The sequence below is a fragment of the Nothoprocta perdicaria genome, unplaced genomic scaffold (genome assembly GCF_003342845.1).
Source record: "Nothoprocta perdicaria isolate Ctin4 unplaced genomic scaffold, notPer1 scaffold_153, whole genome shotgun sequence".
Taxonomy (NCBI): Eukaryota; Metazoa; Chordata; class Aves; order Tinamiformes; family Tinamidae; genus Nothoprocta; species Nothoprocta perdicaria.
Window position 1 is genome coordinate 1,766,524 of NW_020454683.1, and position 22,157 is coordinate 1,788,680.

At 37.1% G+C, this 22,157-nt stretch overlaps 1 protein-coding gene across 1 annotated transcript; it reads right to left on the minus strand.

Moving 5' to 3' along the window:
- Positions 1–5: 5 nt before the first annotated feature.
- On the minus strand, positions 6–3,725 carry MMP7 (matrix metallopeptidase 7). The gene is made up of 6 exons (XM_026034971.1): positions 3,618–3,725; positions 2,812–3,035; positions 2,547–2,695; positions 1,225–1,350; positions 465–728; positions 6–28 (listed from the first exon to the last, which is right to left on the minus strand). The coding sequence occupies exons 1-6, from the start codon at positions 3,723–3,725 to the stop codon at positions 6–8; spliced, it is 894 nt and encodes a 297-aa protein (XP_025890756.1).
- Between the last annotated feature and the right edge of the window lie 18,432 nt (positions 3,726–22,157).

The window sequence follows — 22,157 nt, forward strand, 5'->3', positions numbered from 1 at the left end:
CTTTTTCAAGAATTTTTAGATTTGCGTCCTGTTGGAAGGAAACAAAAACCAGATTCATTATACTGGAAATGGACACTTCAGAAAACTATATTTTATTCTAATTGTTTTTCCTCTTCCATGGCCTGAGAAAGGTTATGGTTAAAGTACCTCAAGCAAAATTTACACCATGGGATCAATCCCATTGCTAATGCAGAGTAGTTTTCATATCCACTGAGCTGTGCCACTGACTTGGTGAGAAGGACAGTAGCTCTTGGGGAGTAATACCTTACTCYGGCAGTAGCCCCACTCGTTTAAGTGGCTCCTTTACTGAGCAAGGTCCTCAGGATTTGTTCTGCAATGTGCAGTTAGAGTCAAAATCAATGTGCCAGGCTGTCTGCCCTGCTGCTCTGTGAGCAGCAATACAGAAATGGCAGTGGATGAATGTGTCAGAATGGCTTTTTTTCCCCACAATATTCTTCCCTTACTTGATTTGTGTAATATGAGGAGGCCCTTGCAATCACGGAGAGTAGTGAAAGCTGTAGTGCTGTAGGTTATGTCTTGAAAATCTAATCTCATTATGAATTTACCGTATAACTTCTGAATTCCTCGCTTATCATCCTCTGAAAGCCGGAAGGTTTTGGGGTTCATATACATGTAYGTAGGGTACATCAGAGCACCACGGACATTTGAATGGCCGAGTCCCAGAGAGTGGCCAAATTCGTGAGCAGCAACAAGGAACAAATTAACTCCTACAGCACAGAAGCATAGGAAACAGTATTAAAGACGTGACATTTCTTTTTAGCATAGAGTCTGAAAAAGAGGGAGAATTTGCACCATTCATTCCCTTGAAATAAAGCTACAGAGTTTTGACATTTTTAAATGGAATTTTCCTGCTTAAYTCCAATATTTTAGTAAATACACGCTGATACCATGAATAGGTCTGAAGAGTCCCTAAGTTTCTTTTAAACTCTCTTGTTAGAAAAGCTTATTCCCACAAGTCATTCATTGTACCTTTTCATACTTTATGTTGAAAACAGAGGGTCACAGCCCTTGTTTTACCTTTGAAGGTGTTTAAAATCCTGATGTAACAGTCATTATGTAACTGCTAAAGAAATGGAGTACTTCAGAAATGTAGTTGAAAAGAAAAAAAKAAATATTGCTGTTGTGAAAAGCATTTTGTATGACTTTGTTCTTGTGATTTATGTATTTACTCTGCCTCTTTTCATACAGATATATGGGTTTTACCTCGATTGCTCTCTGACCACACTTCATCTTCATCAAAGTGAGCATCTCCTCCTATCCCAGGTCCAGGTGCAAAAGCATGAGCTAGTATGTTACCCTTTCCATCAAAAGGACTTCCATCACCATGCTCTGCATTGGAAAAGAAAGAAATGTCATTAGAGGGCATTAGCTGCAGTGTTCAAATTCAGCAACTTGACACAGGCCACTTTTTTAYATTAGTTGTGCATTTTCACTTCTTACTAAAGTTTCCTGAAATAGAAGAAAGATAAGATTTTAAAATCAAGCAAGGAGTAGGAAACACTCCCCAAATTCATGACTGAASTTCAAAACTTATGTATGACAAAACTAACTTACTTGCAAAACTGTTTACTATTTTTTTTCCTTGGCAGACCTGTCTTTGTGCATGAATCAGAAATCACTGAAAAAAAATTCTGAAAACCACATTTCCAAAAATGTGATTTTGAGAAGTGTTCAGAGATTATTTCAGCAATGATATTAAAGGCTYGATAATGGTATAAAGACCTGAAATTTTTCACTGTTGGAAGTGTTGGGCWACTTCAGTTGTAGACATCCACTCTTGCAGTGATTTTAGTGGAAGCCAAAGATTTTTGATAGAAAACCCATTTTGATAGATAGTCCATTTAGTCCTTAGCTTTGGGGTATGCACTATCCTGCACTCACGTGACTTGTATGGGATGTTATCTTTACCTACCCTGAGTATAAAAGCTGTCAGGATAAAATATTTACATCTGCCCTGAAAAAATCCCTTTCCCTCTGCAAGTACAAACCAAATGCACCCCAATTGCCAAAGGTAGTTTAGTTCAGGGAACCAGACTTAACCAGAACTAGACGGAGGGAAACCTGGCTGAAATATGAATCCTATGAATGCTGGATCTTCAGAACTAGCCAATKTGTTCTAGAGATCTCTTCCTATTAGTCTGAACTACTCGTCAAGGCTATTCAGGGCTATGTCAGGGCAGACATAGCCCTACATATCGAGATTTAGGAGACTCATTCCAGAACTAAATTTTTTTTCACAAATGTAACACCCAAGTGATTGTCTAGTGGTTTCATGAGGATAAAGCTACTTCTTAATATTAAATAAATTAGATTTCTTTATTTTTATTAATCAATTTATTATCAAAGAAATAAAATAGATCAATAAATTCGATGTCATGATGAAGTGAAGGTAAACCATGCAAACCTCAGAGTAATTTTAAACTCTTTGATCTTTCTTAAAGTTCTAWCTATAAAAATGTGTGCTCTAAGTCAAATATGCACTTTAAAAATGCATTGCACTTTAAAAATGAAAGAATTAGTCTCACCACGACGTGCAAATGCAATCATGATGTCTGCCTGTCCCCAATAAACTCTTCTGAACTGCAGTGGAGTCACATCACTCCATACCATGAAAGCTTTTCTTATTGCTTCATCCACTGTTGCTCGAGGTAAATCAGGTGTATAATTAACAATCCTGGCAGTGAAAAGAAACAGATTAATACTATTTAAACATTTAGATATGAAGGAACCTCTCATAGTTAGATACTAAGCAGTCGTCCTTTTCCCTATAAAAGCTGAAATGCCACTGACCTGTAAGTCAAATACTTGCTTTTCCATCTTGGACTTCCAGGAAAAAATTTGTAATTTGCTATATCAGGGACTCCACACCTGGGCTGGTTTATTATTTCCTTTGTTTCTGCATTTAATGTTCCAGTTACAGTCAGATGGAAAAAACTCTGCATTGTTTTAATCCTGTCTTCTAAGCTTTGGGTATCTGTTCTACTAAAAAGKGGAAAGAACTTATCAAGATATACCTGAAAGAAGAATAGGGAAATAAAAATTAGTAGGTATGCCTGTGATCTTTCAGTAACTGCATTTTATATTTGATAGCATTGTTTCATTGTCCTGCAAATATTGCTGCTATTAATTTCTAATTGTATTTTTTCTTCCCTTTTAATTTACCAAATGCCACCTCATATATTATAGGGTAACATGTATACAAAGAACTGCAATAGCATCAAGGCACTGTAAAAAAAAGCAATCCTTTCAAATATTATTTTTTTACCAAGCTTTTATACCCACACCTTCAAGGTAGTATCTATAATGTTACTGAGATATTTTTAAAATGACATGCCCCTCTTAATTCACTAGGTTGAACTTGATTCTTTTTGCAAATTAGACTTAAAAGTCTGCAAACTAGAGTCTAAGTCAGTCAGCAACTTTAAACTGCTTTCTGTCACTTCTGCAAAGCTCATGAATATATTTGTAATGGTTGTGCTAATGTAATATAAGATGATATAAATAAACATGAAAGGAATGTAGTAGTTCTGTCAAACCTCTAAGAAAAATAATCAGGTTATTCAAAAYACAGCTGCATTGCGCCACTGGTAACATACCTTTATGCGCTCTAAGTCTGTGGAGCCTTGTGATTGTTGTATAGATGGTGTCGRAAAAGCAGAACTCCGAGGTAAGAGGAGAGCAGCACAAAGTAAGAGGTAGTGCATCATGCTCCGCCTTGCCAAGGAGCCTCGCTGAAGCCAGAAGTGTTYGATCTGCTGCCTGCCAAGAGCACAGCTGTAATGCTTATATAGCTCCTGAGAGCTGCATGTGGCAATGGACATGACTCATGTTTTTAGTGGTGTTACTGTAATGGCATCATTATTCTAAGAGGTAAATGAAGCCACGTTAAACAAATTTTTCAGTTGACTTCCCTGTTGATGTCATGCCACAGCTAGCAGGCAGCTTTGACTCTCTCTACTCTTATTATTCCATCAGTGAAACCGGAGGGATATAGGGAAGTTTGCTTTCTGTAATTTCAGCAATACAGTTACTGTATTGTCTATCTTTATTACACTTCTTCAAAAGTTTGTTATACACAGTCTAAAACAGCTGCCTGTATAACTTTAAGCAAAGGCCAAGATGAGACAGATGGGAATGTTACATCTTTGAAGCAACTGGCCTTTTTTAGGGAGCCTACATAAGACTGTCTAGCTAAATTTTCAAGTCAAGTGCAGTCAGGAATTCTATTGTTTCAGGAAATTCAATTCACTGAAGTTAAAGAGATTTCTACTTATTTCGCTGAGATCAGAAGAAGAGATCTTTAAATGTACTCCTAGTAACAGGAGGAAAACCTTTATGCCTTTCATCTAAAATGAAATGGCCTCTAAGGAGATCCACATTACATTAAACAGAGAAATAAAAATCATAATTTACAAGAATGTTGGAAACTCACCAGGAAAAAAAAAAGACGGGAGCTATCCTAAATAATGTGGAATCATCTCCCATTATCAGTTGTACTAGTACAACCTACTGGAGCTCCACAAAGCACCAAGCCACAATCTAATCCTCTGAGACAAAAATCGTCCTCAGCCGTCCCCCCACCAAACACTACTGGAAGTGATAGGTTTTGAGGACTGTAAACATCAATCCAGAGCTTGGCTTGTGATTTCATTCAGGATGTGCAGTTTTGTAGCAATATTACCCTGAGAGGACATATAATTGGGAATAGCCTGACACTGTTTCTCACATTAGGATAGCTCATATAGGTGTAGTTGAGCATTTGTGGAAGAGTTTTTGGTTTACCAACTTAAGTCCAGTCTAMTTCTGTTTGATGTGAAGAGAAAGACTTTCGATTTCAGACATAATTTATACCATAATGCTACTAATCATGCAGGACAGAAATATTATTCAGTTCTTAAATATATGAGACTTCATATCAAATCCAACCCGGATATCCCTAATGTGTTCATTGTTTTAGTATATTTTTGATAGACCTACAAGATATCTATCAATTCCCAGAATTTAAAGTTTGATAAAAGAAGAAGTTCTTCTATTATTAGATGCTGGGTATTCCTCAGCAATGGACTTGATGTCTGGCTGTGATAGYAAATTAGCATTTGGACTAGAGATTGAGTAGCAGGTGAGAGAAAAATTCATTTAAAACACTTTGAATTYCATTACTCTAGAGTCTAGTCTAGAGTCCAGAGTCATGGAATTCAAATAGYCTCAACAGAATAATATATTTACTATATTTACTATTTTTTAAAGTATATAATATATTATAAACATACAAGTTTATAAGAGAACAATTATAATTATATAACATATATTGTTTTGTATATAATGATATATATACTTATGATATAATTATATACTGAATATATAGTATACTATATTTATATACTGTAAATATTATATGCTGTAAATATAGTAGTACTGATTGTTCTCTTATATATCAGAGAAATTTGAAGGCCACCGGAATGTCATTCCAGCTTACAGAATATCAGTTAACACAGTTTCTTTAATTGAGCTATAAGCAAAGCTGGAAAGAAGAACTCCATATAAGTACTACAGCTTGCCGAGAAAGGACAGACATCATATTCCATTTTATTTTTTRCTGTGAATTTTCAGCTCCCCTCTTTTTTGCAGAAAAGAGATGGTTTCAATTAATATTCAGATACTAAACCAAAATCTTTCCTTAAAATTTCATTTATTTTGTTTATAAGTTCACTAACAAAGTGAAATGGATATTATTTTTCAGATTTCTCATATATATGAATTTTCCAGACTTTTTTTGTGTGTATGTGTGTTGACCTGGCATGATCAAGACTGTTGCAGGTCAGGAACTTCTTGCCTGAGCAGCATAGTCACATTATCATAGTTTAACAGGCTTGGGGCAGAGTGGCTGAAGAGCTGAGCAGGAGAAAAGGATCTGGGGGGTGGTTTGACAGTTGGCTGAACAGGAGMCAGCAGTGTGCCCAGGTGGYCAAGGCAGCCAACAGCCTCCTGGTTTGTATCAGGAACAGTGTAGCCAGCAGGATGAAGGAAGAGATCGTCCCCCTGTACTTGACACTGGTGAGGCTGCACTTTGAATACCGTGTTCATTCTTGGCCCCTCACTACGAGAAAGACATGGAGTTGCTGCAGCGTGTCCAAAGAAGGGGAACAAAGCTGGTGAAGGGGCTGGAGCTGCTGAGGGAGCTAGGGTTGTTTAGCGTGGAGAAGAAGAGGCTCAGGAGAGACCTTATCACCCTCTACTACTTGAGGTTATAGTGAGTCAGGGGTCGATCTCCAGAATACCTATGGATAGAACAAGAGGAAATGGCCTCAAGTAGCACYAGGGAGGTTCAGGTTAGACATTAGGAAGAATTTCTGCATGGAAAGAATCGACTGCCCAGGGAAGTGGTGGAGTCACCATCTCTGGCAATGTTCAAGAAATGCGTAGGTGATGCGCTTAGAGACATGGTTTAGCAATCATGATGTTGAAGTGCTTACATTTGGACTTGATGAAGGTCTTTTCCAATCATAATGATTCTAAGATTTTCTCTATGATTCTAGAGGTCAGAAAAAACTGTTACAGATATTTAATAATAGGGTTTGCTGTAGCCACACAGTGAAAATAAAAGTTYTTCGTGCTATAAAATTCTATGAAAAATCGCAACATTTTTACTGAAATGTTTACAAGTTGACATTTCTTGAGGTGAGTATTCCTGCTGTGAATAAGGATACTTAATCAAACTACCTATGAGGATCCGAAAGCCTCTATTATTCAGAGACAGTTACACATGGGCATGGAAACTAAACCTTGAACCTCTTATGAACAAAAGGAATTTTGTGCTCTGTAGTAGAATRAAAAAGTAGAAGCAGAACTGAATGATTCAGTGGTGAATGATCATTGCTGGTCATTTGACTTGGACAGAAGACCTAGCTGGACTCTGGCCAACCTGAATGAAGCCAGCAGTAGCAATGCCTGTCAAAAATTGTTCAAATGTCTTTAGGAATATCAGCCAAAAGAGTGGTGAAAATTCCTGGGAAGTGTTTCATTTACTTCATTTGTGAGTTATGCAGTATTATTTTTAAGTACCTACTAAACCAGGTAGTTCTGTCTTCTTATTGTTTATAGGACAACCAATATCTTTTGTTTTATTATCTGAATATTTAATTTGAATTAAAAAAAACAGTGACCATTGAAAATATTTCTGCAGATTAAAATCTTCTTTTACATGGCAATTGTTTCAGGCTAGACCCAGTGAGCACAACCTGTTTCAGAACCTGAAGTTTCCMTTCTTTTTTTTTCAGAGAAGGAGCCTCCATTCTCCTCTTGTGTTAGCTCCATGCAGTGTGCTTCTTTTGGGCACAAAGCTGCCTCTGAGCAGCACAAATCTGGAGTACTCTGATAGTTATTACTGACCATTTTTTTCTTGTCTGGGACCTAAACAGTAGATTTAGACACGTCTCCACAGTTTCTGTATGTCATTTCCCTACATTATACCCCTCTGGGAGTTCTCTTCAAAGGAGCCAGGGGCTCAGAGTCCCTACTAAATTTGGATCCCCAAATTAGCCCACAGTTCATAGACTGTGTAGGGGAGGAAAATTCCAATTTTTCAGTCTGAGGCATCTGATCTGGCTCTGAGGCCAGGTAGAGGCCAGCCCTGAGCCTGCTGAAACAGAGCAGAAGGGTGGTGCTTCCCTCTCACCTTTTCCCAACAGGTAATATCCACAGCAAAATGGGAGAAAAAGCCTGAGGAAGGGATGAGATTAGATACTCAGGCTCAGCGCAAACAGATGAGAACTAGCGCACTTCAGTTGCTAATATTTAAACAATCAGGCTGAACATATTTCTGCCTGGTTTTATGGTGTTTAACCATGCTTTTATGGTGTCTACAGTTACACTGAGTTAACAGCTTTGTATCTAGAATAGTTTATTTTGGAAATTGCTTGGGAAAGCAATGTAAATGTAACTTTTTTACAATAATCATCTTGAGCAATAAACCATGAGGGAAATTGCGTTCCTGTAAAAGCTGATTATCTTTGGTAGATCTAATATCCTCTGTGTTTGAATTTCTGCACTTCCCTGGTCAGTGCCACGGATCAGGATTCTCTCTTTCCTCCAGGTGACAAACATATATGGATCTCTCAGAATTTTCCATATAAGTAATTTTCTTTAATCGTTTTAAATTGAAGTCTTAAYATGTAACCTTTGGGCACATGCATTCCTTCAGTCCTCTGGAAGCCAAGACATGGCATGGAAGGAAGGGAAAACTGTAGAAGGTTGGTCAGCTGCATTTCACTGCAGTACAGAACCAAGCCTAGCTAGGTTCAGGAGCAGTGCCATAATCTCATATATTTGTCTTTCATGGGTGAATTACCTTACTGTAGCTGGTTGTCCACCTTCATTCAAATGGTTCAACACTGCCTTTCAAGAATAGGGTCAAGGTGCAATCTAAAGCCCTATGGATGTCTTGTCCTGTCAAAAACACATTCCTTCCTGTATAAAACCCTTAACTTAGTAACTAGACTAAGGCAAACTCGGAGGGCTTTCAGGTCTTACAGCAAATCTCTTTAATAGTTCCCATGCAAAACAGACTCAGAGTGGTCTGAGGTATGGTAAAATGGTATTTTAAGGGGAGACAGTGTACATTCTGGTAGTATGGAAAGGCATACATTTGGCTTGTCTACAGAAAACATAAAGATTTAGTGGAACATAAACTAAGGAGCAGTCAATGTCTGATATTTTTTGTGAAGATCTGCACACAGGGACAGTACAGGGAGTATCTGATAACTGAGGCTATGCTTTGAAAGACAGGGTAGAGACATCAAGACTTTATGTTCCTGTGTCTTTACCAATGCTGAGCCTCATAGATTTGTATAGGTCTTTAGTAAAAGTATTATGAATATGAATAAAATTAAATCAAATTATTCATTTAGAATGATTTGCACAATTCTGTTTCTAGCAAACAAATAAGCAGCCCTCTCCCACCTCCCCAGCACCAAAGAGATGATAGACTTCATTCTGATCTGACTCAAACCAAAGTAAATCTGGAGGAATTACAGACATACCACTTGAATTTATCATGTAATATGAAAGCTGAGATTGAAATTGTACCCAGCCAGCATAAGAATGKTTCAGAAGCTTGATTTGACCCCTGTTTATTAAAGGAAGCTGAGACTCTGCTAAGAGTCTCAGAAAATCAGCTTTAGGTGAATCCATGGGTCAATTTTTTTTCAATCTTTTCCCCTAAAAGTGGATAGGTATGATTGTTTCTGTTTGTATGATTCCTTTTATCTAAAATTATGACTGGCCAAAACAAACAAACAAACAAGAACAACAACTGAAAATGAGAAAATGTGCTTTTTGGAAAATTCACTACAGAAAAAATCTGAAGTGCTTCAGCTTCAGCTCTTTCCATTGCTAGGAACTGATTCATGGATGGAAAATTAATAGCTTGCTGGTTGGGCTGCTCCTCTAGGTGTGGGATAGATCCTTCCTCTGTGTGGGGGAGGGAGCTGATCTTGAGTCTCTAAGCGAGGCTTTGAGTGCTTGCACTCAAGGATCTATCACTTTTTCACCTCATTTCTCTTTTAAATAACTCTGCTTTATGCACAAGTAAATGGAGTAAATGAGGTTCCCCAATATTTTGAAGAAGTGTGCTGTTCTGGACTGGCTCTGTGTAGCTTTGGCTTTAGTTCTATTAAAAAGATAAAATGTTGTCTGTTCCCAGGCAGGACTTCATAGTCCCACTTTTTTTTGGAGGGGGAGGGGGAGGAGAATAATAAAGGATGTGGACATTAGCACCTGCTTGTCAGTAACTTAAGTCATACCACTAAAACATTATTTTACCAAGAGTTTCCTTCCTGGTCTAGAAACTGCAGCCTTGTTTCACAAAGAGCAAATTGTGCTGAGTTTTGCAGAAGAGTGCATTTTGATTTTGGTACCATTGAAAAACTGCATAACCAAAAAAGGGCAGCTTGCTGCCAAGTGGTAAAGAGTGAGTCAACCAAACAGTCTCACCAAACTTCAGTGGAACAGTTGTGCTTGTAACTGCTCACCAGCCTGAATGGTTGCTCAACCAGACTCCAAGTGACTAAGYGAATCACAAACACACAGAAAGAAAAGAGAAGAAATTTTATAAAATCAATGAAGTCCATTCAATCAGGTGCCAATAAAAAGTGCTGAGATTGCTTAGCATTATAAGAAAAATGCTATTCTGATTCTCTTCAAGTATAGTCTTATTTCTTGGGCAGGCATATAATTCTGCTGTGTTTTACATAAGATGTCTCTTCTGTAGTAGCATTACAGGCCCATACCTATATGGGGGGGATAACCCTGAGGTTTGAATTCAATTTGAAGTTTGTTTGTATCTGAATCCATTGAGTCAAACTGGAGTTAGTTGTGAGACTCCACTCTACTGTAGGAAAGTTAGAGCAAGTTAGAAGACATCAGCATGGTTGAGTGGGAAATTTCTGAATCATCTCAAATGTAATAAAGAAAGTCTGCAGAGGACAGACATGAGGATAGGCTGTTTAGAAGGGATACAAACATTTTGTCCAAGCATGCTAGGGTTGATTAAGAGAAGCCAAAACTCAGCTTGAGTTGAAAGTAGTGGTGATGTGAAGGGCAATAAGTACATTGCCAGTAAAAGGAAGACTAAGAAAACTGTGGTTGCCCAACTCAGTGAGAYAGAAAGTCTGATCACTAAGGACAGGAAAAAATTCTGTTTCTACTGGTAAAATGTTTCCCAGGTCCTTGAGGCCAGAGGCACTGTAGCAGAGTATCTTTTGAAGTTGTCAGGGTAACAAATCAAATCAAATCAAATCAAAAGTTATCAAATAAAAAAAAAATCTTCCAGTTTAAAATATCTTTTTATTTCAATATTTGCTCACTCATTACAAAAAGAAATAGAGAATATTATAAAAGCTGAAGCAACCTATTTCAGTTAACCCAATTTAAAAACCTTTTACAGATTATTTGTTTCAAAACAATCTGAAAATTTAACTTTTATATTGACATTGAAAAACTACAGGGAACTCAAAAAACATTTTCAAGTAAGTTTTACTATTTTTGTTCTGTTTGTTAGAAATATTTTTTTTCTCTGTTTCCTTGAAACTGATGTATAGCACTTGTAACTAGATTCCTAAWATAGACTGGATTAGGTGTGAAATTTATCTACCTGTTAATCTCTATCTGTTATAAAGAACATATAGGTGAATAGTTATCTGGTTAGTATATTGTTCATACTGTAGACACCTGAAGTAAGATAATTWCTTTCCATAGACTCTCATCCTTATTTGTAAAAGAATTGTTATCATTTCAACTTTTTTTAATRCAAGTGTTCTGGATTCCATCTGTGATGCGCTTATCCTAGATTTTTCCACTAAATTGAGAGGAGAAATATAAACTGATACAGCCACAAGACCTGTTAACATAACTCTTCCGTCTATTATTATGGATATGTAATTTAAAAGTTAGGATCTTTAATTTCCTTAACAAAAATTAATTAATTTTTTTTTGTTAAAAATAATTTTATTTATGAAATTAAATCATATAATAGTTCACACTATAGACATTCTTTCACTGTTTTATCAAGACATTTATCAATTTTGTAGAGCAATGGAGTGTGGTTTCACCTTTCTATTGGAATTTTCTTTGTGATTTCTTTTCTGCTCCCTAGGATAGGTTTTCCATGTCTTGCATCTCTTTATCTTTCTGCTTTTCTATGTTTCATTTTTTTGTTTTTTTTTTCTCTTAGAAAATCTACTCTCTAAATTATTTAACAATTTACTAATGCTTTAGAACAACTTCTATCTCCCAAATATTTGACAAAGAATTATGTTACAATAGTACATGGAATGTATGTAATAATCAGGGACCTTCTGGTGTTGCAATTTACTTTAGCAGGAATTTGATTGCATCTAATCTGTTAAAAGCTAMTTAATTAACACACTTGACTGGCACTGTAATTTTCATCTAAAAATTAATATTTAAATATTATTTCATGATTTCCTGTAAATACAGCCTGCAGCCTTTTATAAGTCAGTAACTCCACTTTAGAGAAAGCATTACTCAAATGCAGTACTGWCCTCGTTCCTCTCTCTTTCTTCTTATTTATCTTTGCTCTAAGAAACATTTTTTATTCCTTTATTTTAGCCTTCTGTGAAAGCACTACTGGTCAGAACTGGGAAGCACACGAGACATCTAAAAGAGGATGTAGGTAAGTTTTACAGATCTTTCAAGCCAAAAAAAAAAGGAAGGGGGAATTTTATGTCACAATTTTGGGTTTCAAAAATCCAAGTGATGCAATGGAAGTGGATCTAGAAGGTGAACCAGTGGGTGTTGAGACCCAGGTATTTGTTCAGTATGACCTAACAACTCAATGTCTGGTCCAGCAGGCTGAACATCTATCAGTGGGTAGGTGCAATTTCGAGTTTAGAACAGCCCCAAAGGATCCAGTTTGTTCATGCCCAGACTGCTCCTTAATGTGAACCAAAGTATGATGATAGGTGATGGTTGAGAGGCTAGTTTCAAAAGTGCACTTCTGATCTGAAGTGGAATGCTAACAGAGGCACACCCAACATCCTAGCCCTTCAAAATCAACTTGATGTCAATACATTTTCTCTGAAAAGTTGTAATTGTTGACTAATTGATGGCTTATCACAAGTTAGGAATAATAAGCTTTTGTGCACTTTAATCCTTTATGATTCTTTATATTATTGTGAAAAGAAAGAGGATTACACATTAAACGAAAATTCTTTCTAGTCCTGTCCCTGTTCCAAAGCTTTGCARTAGCCTCATGTTTGCATTTTTACATAATGCAAGCTTACATTTTTGTATAACCTAAGTGGAGGAGGAAATTAGTCTAGTTAACCTGACTGATGACTACAAAATTGTGCAATATTTTGCTAAAAGATACTATATTTTCCAAATTAAAATTAATTTATTTTCTCCTTGCCTGAATATGATCCAATTCACCTTGATGTTACCCTGGTTTGCCCTGTGTATAGTTGTCATTTATTGCCATATAAAGGGTGGAAGGAATTTGACTCTGTAGCAGTGGTAACAGATCTCCTTTCCAGTTGTCAGTGACCATACCACAACAAAGAGAAAAAAGATCAGCCTGGGTGTACTTTATACAATCTTAATACAGCAGTTTACCTGCAGATTACAGTTAGTTTAAATTCATTGCTGGTGTACAGTGAAACCAGAGGTGAAATATGAGAAATGGCTTTGAGCTTTCTATCTAGCTCATAGCAGAAGAATGTTAGACTGCATTAGCTGTCACAGGTCTTAAATTATGGATTATGATGGCTCCCCAACTACCAAGAAAAAAATAGTCATGAAAATAATATATATGTTCTTTGCAAGTAAGAATGCCTTTTCTTGTGGTTAATATGGACAATTTCTCATTAAAAGGACAAATGCATAATATTCTTCATGATCCCAGTATTCACAGAATTATTAGAATCTTCATTAAATAGTGTCATTCCTTGCTTTAGTCAGTAACATAATTTCCTGAGAAGAGATAAAACCTTTGTATCATCCCACTTTCAGGTATGTCTGACCTAAACCACTAAGGTCAGTTATATTAATTACAAGATTATACTGAGGTCTAGAAGTCTTTACAAGGTAATAATTTGGATCAATGTTTGATCAACTGTTTCTATTACCACTGACAATTTTCTTTCTTGGACCCAATGGATAGGTGGCCCAAAATATGTAGCTTATAGGGTCTTCCATATCTCTACAGAATTCAGACTCTTTTGCAGTAAGACATGTCCCAGAATTACTTGATTGTAACCTTCATGAACTCCTGTGGCCTTTACTTCTTTGCATCCTTGTCTTGTAATGGCAATTTAAAGTAAAAAAAAAAGTAAAATCAGAGGAGATTTCACTTTTTTTTGATTACTACTTACGTGCGAGCAGGATAGCTCTTGCAATGTTTACAGTATTATAACATTAAGATGCAAAGTAARTATAATGGAAAAAACTATAAAGTGTTCTACCTTTAGGAACTCTGAAATGTTCCTATATATATGGGTAAGCAAAATGGCTAAAGAATAACGCTATGTGTGGAATGGAAAGTGTGTCATGAATACACACTGAGATGCCAATGCATGTGGTGAAAAAAAGTAGATGAATACACTAGACAACTGAGAGTATGTTAAACTACAAGGACAGTGAGATGTTAATGAATGAGAACACATTGCAGTGACCAGCTCTTTTGAATAGTAAACAGAATATAATTAAACCTTAATTTCACTATTACATTTGCGGGATGGAAGAAGTTTCAAACTAAAGCAAGAATATAGCAGATTAATCTCTCAGACAGCTTAGTCTGCTCTTGCAACCATCAATTCACTTAGAAGCAGGATACGAGACCTGCTTTTCAAAACTGCATTTCTACTCTACTTTGACAATCACTGTCTTGAGGTAAGACAGAACCAATGCTGGTATATTCTGCCAAATTCTGAATTTTCTTGATAAAATGCAAGATACTGAAAATACACAGCTGGTTTATTCTCACACTTTGCAGAGTACAGTTATAGCATGGCAATGTGCTTGAGGGAGAATGAAGATGGATTAGCAATCCACACTGCTCGGCAGGGCTCAATTTGCAGAATCTGCACACTGTGATGTGCTTGCAGATTGTGTGCTGCAAGGCTAGGACTTTAATCACTCTAGTTTGCAACCTCTTTTCTTTACAGCTATATTTCTTTCATGTGTCACAGAATAATCCATTCAAGTTATATTCACTTCTAGAAAAAATGCAGGACATCCCCGTGAAAGAGAGAAAAGTGAATCCTACCACAGCAGGTAGCTGTTAAAAAATGACAGTAAGACAGAAACAGTATCTCAAACTATTACTATTATATCAGAAACAGAGAACATGGAAGAAAGGGTGCTGCAGAAATCAGGAAAAAAGAGAGAATGGACTATGAAAAAACATATGCACACATATAACCTAGACTCTAACATCACCTAAGATACTCTCACTCTTAGTTTTAACCTGTATTCTCCATTCTTTTTCCCAGAACAGGAGATATTGGCTTCTGGCATTTCTCATGATTGTCTCTGAGTCCAAGAACACTAAGCATGGAAGACTGATCAGTCTTAACCTTCCATATTAGCTGGTACTATCACCCACCTTCTGCCATAACACACCTAACTCAACTCAGGGTTGCAACAGATCTAGACAACACACTGAAATCTGGGTTAGGACTTCRGCCTGGTGTTCTCCTGGCAGCACAGCATATCAATAACAATGTTCCTAACACGTTTTTTTGTACAGGAATTTATTATTTGTTTTCATTCTGTTAGTCACTTGACTGAAAGTTCTATTGCAGCAACGTGATTCTTCATTTCCCTCCCTTTATCTTATCTTTTAGCTTTCGTACTAGTGGGCCACCTTGCTGTTTTTCTGTAGTTTTGCGGTTAGGTAATTAGGGCTGAGGAGCCTTAGTTGTGATATATCTAGACTTGCACAGATAAATTCAAACTCAATTCCCTGTAGAAGGACAGCCACGGAAGTAGAAAGTGTAATGTATATTCATGTTGTATGGTACTTCTGAGATGCATGAACAGATCAAGGACTATCAAAATTGAAATTCCAGCAATAAGTGAGTCTATTATCATTGCAGTCAGTGATAGTAAAATAGCAAACATATGCTACAGCAAATCTCTCCTTAGAAAGAGTTGCTGGAGTCATGTGAGGTGTGTGGAAGTTTGGTCAAAGTACAACTATGTCAACACTATTGAAGGAAGAGATCACAAAACAACCATAATTGCATCTTAGCTGTTGAGAGAACTGATTTTAGCAAATTGAGTAATCTAGTTAATATGCAACAGGAACACATGATCTTAAAACCAAAGCATCTCTGTACATATGTATTCTACATTGCCTTTTGCTGGCCGGAGTGAAGACATCCTAGAAAAGTTTATCCTAAAGAGCAAATAAGTTGAGTTCATTACAGATTATGCTAAGATTTACTAAGGCAAGCTCCAGAAAGAGTAGATTTTGGCCCAGTGCAGTAATTCTGTTTAGAAATAAATAAAAGATACCACATACCCTATATGAAGGAATTTTCATGTGTAGGCGTTATCTTTACTAGCAAATACAAATTGCTTTTTCTAAAGATTGATTGTTAAGAGGTTAATCTAGAAGCTTTTCACTTCTTCAGCGGTTTGGCTTAGATTGAAGTTCTGAATTTAATTGCTTCTTTTATCTGATAACAAGGACTTGTTGTGACATCACCAGAGGAAAAACTTGGACTGTTCATCAATGACTTGGACAAGGGCACTGAGTGCACCCTGAGCAAGTTTGCAGATGATACCAAGCTGGGTGGAGTGGCCGACACTCCGGAGGGCTGTGCTGCCATTCAGAGGGACCTGGACAGGCTGGAGAGTTGGGCAGAGAGGAACCTCATGAGGTTCAATAAGGACAAGTGCAGGGTTGTGCGCCTGGGGAGGAACAACCCCAGACACTAGTACAGATTAGGGGTCCACCTGCTGGAGAGCAGCTCTGCAGAGAGGGACCTGGGAGTCCTGGCTGACAAGTTAACCATGAGTGAGCAGTGTGCCCTCGTGCCCAAGAAGGCCAATGGGATCCTGACTGCATCAGGGGCAGTGTTGCCAGCAGGTCAAGGGCAGGGATCCTGCCCTTCTACTCAGCTCTAATGAGGCCTCACCTAGAGTACCGTGCACAGTTCTAGGCTCCCCAGTATTAGAGGGACGTGGAGCTCCTAGAGAGGCTCCAGCGGAGAGCAACCAAGATGATTAAGGAACTGGAACATCTCTCGTAGGCGGAGAGACTGAGTGAGTTGGGCCTTTTTAGCCTGTAGAAGAGAAGGCTGAGAGGGGATCTGATTAACATGTATAAATCCATGAAGGGAGAATGTAGGGAGGAAGGGGCCAAGCTCTCCATGTGAGGAAGAGAGGGTGCCAGAGCCCTGGAACAGGCTGCCCAGGGAGGTTGTGGAGTCTCCTTCTCTGGAGATCTTCCAAACCCACCTGGATGCCACTCTGTGCCACATGATTTACATGTCCCTGCTTGAGCAGGAAGGTTGGACTAGATGATCTCTAGAGGTCTCTTCCAACCTTAACCATTCTGTGATTCTGTGAAAATGAGCAGGAGTGATATTAGACCTACCTAGACTAACAAAAAACTCAAGTATACTTGAGTTCCATAGCTTATTCTCTCACAGTGGACTAACAATAGGATTTTCATGTTGGCCCTCTGCACAGATGTGCCAGAAACTCAAAGAAGCCTAAAAATCACTGAGGGCAGCAACTCTTTTGTTGAGGCTTTGCCTGKTAAGTTATTGTTTATATACTTGTATTTGGAATGAATACAAGGAATAACAGTTTCTAGTGGGCTATGTAAATGATTAATACTAGGAATACGGATTCACAGGTGATTTTAAATACCGGAGTTAGCGAACCAAACCAACAATCAGACCCATTATTTCTGACSCAAACATTTAATATAAGTACAGGTATTATGAATGGAGGCAGTGAAGCCTTTGGAACTTGCAAGCACACATTAAAGGAGACTATGATACATATTTAGGTTGGAAATGTAATTTTACCTCCAAGATACAAGAAAAAAGGAGTTCTTAAAAAGAGTTAAAATCATGTGCTGTGCTTGTGGTTAAATATTTCACATTAACATACAGGATGAGGAACTGCTTAATTGTTGATCACAAGCTRAATGGGAGTCAAAAGATGATACGCTCTTATGACAAAGGCAAACATCATGCTGCAAGTCAAATAAATGAAATCATCTTTCGGCTCCAAATAGCATTGCTAAGTCACTTAAAAGAGAAGTTTCACATGCATCTACCAAGGGAGAGACCAATTAAGAGCACAGAGGTGAGAAATGAGAATGTTATTAAAGACATGAACTATGTGGAAAGTTTCAAGGCAGTGTGGCTGCTAAGTATAGAGAGGAGAGGTTGAAGAAAAGCTTGATGTTACTCCACATCTACATAATTAGCAGTAGCAAAGAAAAAGAAAGGGTTTGCAGTGTCCACTGCAGATAGGAGAAGAATTAATGTGCTTTTAAGCCCATTTCATGAGAAATATTGCCAGAATTTCAAATATCTGGGTTTTAGATTTAAGATATATGGCAAGAAAGGGATTTTGAAGGTTTTCTTTTGTTTGAACAGATAGATGCATCTCACATAGATGCATAGAATCATAGAATCATTATAGCTTGAAAAGACCTTCAACACTGGRTCCAATGGTAAACCCTTCAACATCCTGCCTGTTAAACCATGTCCCTAAGTGCTTCATCTACAGGTTTCTTGAACACTGCCAGAGATGGTGACTCCCACATTTCCCTGGGCAGCCTGTTCCAGTGCTTGATCACTCTTTCTGTGCAGATTTTTTTGTTAATATCTAACCTGAACCTCCCCGGCCACAATTTGAGACCATTTCCTTTTGTTCTATTAGTATTTTTTTTTTTTGGAAAAAACACTGCCCCCACCTCAGCACAACAACCTCCTTTCAGGTAGTTATAGGGAGTGATAAGGTCTCCCCTGAGCCTCCTCTTTTCTATCCTAAATAACCTCAGYTCCCTCAGCCTCTCCTCATAAGGYCTGTGCTTCAGCCCCACCACTAGCTTCATTGTTCTTCTTTGGACACACTCCAGCACCTCAGTGTCTTTCTTCTAATACGGGGCTCTAAACCAAATATACCAGTTTTTGCACTGCTGTAGGTACTAGTACACTAAAAGATCCTACACAAATATATATTTGCTCAAAGTTGCATTAATGCAAAGGAGTACTCATTATTCAGTTCAACATCTGCAGGCTGACTGTGAAGTGCACATATAAGCAAATGCTATATTTAAACTTTTTGCTTTGGCATAACTTCACATTTGCCACCCACCTCCCTATTCAGCGTTGCATTTGCATCACTTTTAATCCCTGGCAAAACTTCTTGGATTTCTTTATGGCACCCTGGTTCTATCACGTTGTGAATTTCATCAAAAGCAAATGAAATTATGTACCTCTCATAATTATGTATTATTCTAGAGAATATTAGAATAATCTCTAATTATTCTAAAAAGAGGTAGCCCAGAACTGTAAAGATGATGCGGTACCTAACATCCATTTTACCAAAGTATGCCTTCTCAACAGAAATAATAAACAATCTTACCTAAAGAGAGGAAGGGGGAAAGCAAATATGAGCTGAAATAAAACGACATCGGTAAGATCACTGTGCAAGTACTCAGGTTAATAATAGTCCATGTATTCAGTTGGTCAATAGTCAATAACAGAAAATATATTTTCTGGCAAGAGCAGAAATTGCTGTATATGAATCTGTCATTCTGTGTTCTGGATTGTTGTGCAATATGTAGCATATATTTAAACAGCAGTAAGTCCTTCATAAAAAAAAAATGATGATATTAAGTTCAATCCAGATATGAACAGCTGTGAAGTCAGTACAGAAAAGCATGGAGATTTCTTTTTGTTATGAACTGTGACATGATATGGTTGACATAGTCTCTGGTAAAATGGAAAGCAGCCTTATTCATCCAGCCACCAAGGCTCTCTCTAAATATCTCTGTCTTTATAACTTAGTATGTTCTTCCTTCTGGCTTGGCATCGTATTGCCACAGCACTACCTCCATACCTTGTCAGTTATACTGCAAAGTATTGACATCCAAAACTTATTTCTCACAAAGAACAAGGTCTTTTTGATCATCTTTCTGCATACTGCAGGATAAACTTGAGTTACAGCAATGAGAAATACATGCTTATATATTGACTATTACATATATTGACTGCATATATATTGACCATTTCAAAGTATAAATTGTCCAATATTTAGTACATGGAAACCATAGAATGAGAAAAAATGTTACAGCAGAGTTGGTCTTACTGCTTTTTGTAATTCAAATGGCATTTTCTGTAGTATCCTCACTTAGAATAGATTTTCAAAAGTGCTCAACGGTGTCCCATTTGTCCCTCTATGATTAAGGAGTATCTTAGCATTGGCTTTGGTCAATGCTGGTTACTTTGAAAGACCCCAGCTCTTCTTTCCATGTGGAATGTAGCTGAATGTAGAAAACCTGACAAGCTAAGAAATAAAGATCAGGTAACAGAAGAAAACAAGTTATTTTTTTTTAGACATTTCTGAATGCTTTGCTAGATTTAGGCCTAATTTATTTGCATAAAGTTAAAAAAAATACTGAGCATTAAGAGAGTCTAGTCACCTGTGACAGTGTGTTGACACTGAAAGGTACTCAGGAATGCTGACAGCAACAGTTTTGCTGCAGCTTGACAGTGGTCTGGGAACTATAAAGTGGTTATTTACYTGGGTTTGCAGTTTAATAATTGGCCAATAAACAAGCAAGTATAGAATATGCTCTTGAAATATTTAAATAAGAATCAGATATATGCAATAAGGTGGCAGGTAACAGACTGTTGTGTATAGTGATAGAGAACTTTTATGCATGTTGATGAAAAACATTTCCAAAACTTGTTACTGCATCAAAAGTTAGGTAGTAGTCACAGTTCTCTGCTCTTCTCTTTTGATAAAAGCACCTCTCAACTTTTGAGAGCGCCTCTCAACAAAAAGACAAATATGTATTTTTTAAACTAAGAATTTGAAATGAATTATAATTTGCAGGTTTTTTTTTGTCACAGCTTTTTTACCTGTAGACAATTTTTGGACTATATTTTCTCATCTTTGATAGCTGTATTTCCTAAAGACTACCTTTGCCTCTGAAGACTACCTTTGCCTGCAAAGACAATATAAAGAAAAAACTGCACTGCACTGAATAAATTTGTCTCTATGCTTTAGATATTCTTGTATATCTCCTAAATATCTTGGTTAGGAGATCTCTTAAACATATTGCTTAAGCTTAAGTAAAATTTAAGGACTCTTAGAATATGAATTGTATATTCAATCTGCCACCCTTCTGTTTTAAAACATCAAACAATTCATCCAGTGTTTACATAATCTGGGATTAACTGCTCAAAGGAGACACTGACCAATCAAATACAAAACAGAGACAGGTGTACAAGACAAGGCTGCCTTGTTTAAAGGCTTGTTATTGTTACTTTTTCAACTATAAGAGCAWAGGTGGGGTTATCCCAGTCCCGCTTTTCCCTCCCACTAACTGCAAGAATGAAGTAAGATCCCTAAGAAGYTTCCAACAGCAGTAAATCTGTATGCAATGTTATTCAATAGATTTTCACAGTTCTGGAAATTACTAATCTAAATGGCATAGGTAGATGAACACTAAATTTCTCTTGTCTCTCTTGCTCCTGCCACCATTGCAAACAGGAATATTTTGTGTTTAATACACACAGGTTAAATGTGTTGTTTCTTTTGCTTTCTCTGAGGCCAGATATTCAACAAACAACAAGCAAAGCAAAACAAAACAATAATAACAACAAAACATGACAGCTGTCTACATTTGCAACTACTGCATTGAAATGCAATTCCAAATTCTGCAATGGTCCCCAAATGTCTGGATTTATTCCAGAATGTTATGCAAATATTCCTGGGCTAATTTCCCAGGGGGCAYATGTATTTTGCCTGACTATTTAAGCATACATCTAAGTTCTTTTTTGAAAATGAGAACTAATGCACCCCAAGGACACTCCAATTACCATTGCCTCCAGCCATCAGYTGAACAGTTCATCAGTTGATCAGTTAATCAATTTTGGAGTACAATGAATGTTATTATACTATGGCATATTCCAGGTGAGGACTAAAGCCTTACTATTCACATGTCARTGCAACTTGCCATACAAGGACTGTAATCCTCTCACATCATCATGGGGAAGGTAGAATTCCCCTGAGCTGAACAATTTATTAACTGGAAACATGAAAATATTTGGATCTTTGAAGTGCCCTAGTCCAAGAGAATGGACATGTTTTAACAATAACAACAAAAATCCATTAGATTCGCCATCAGATTTGAAAGTATAGTTCATGAAATTTATAGGTTATTGCTTGTGAGATGATTAATGTGTGTCTTTTATTGATATATTGTAATAAGCCACRCATACAAAAAGTTCAGATTTTAAGATTAAACTATGCAGTTTTGATCAAATTAATTTTTTCATAGCAAGAGAAAAAGAATTTTTACAAGGTTTTGCACAGTTGATTTAGAAATTTCATCATTCTGATTTGAAGTTTCCACA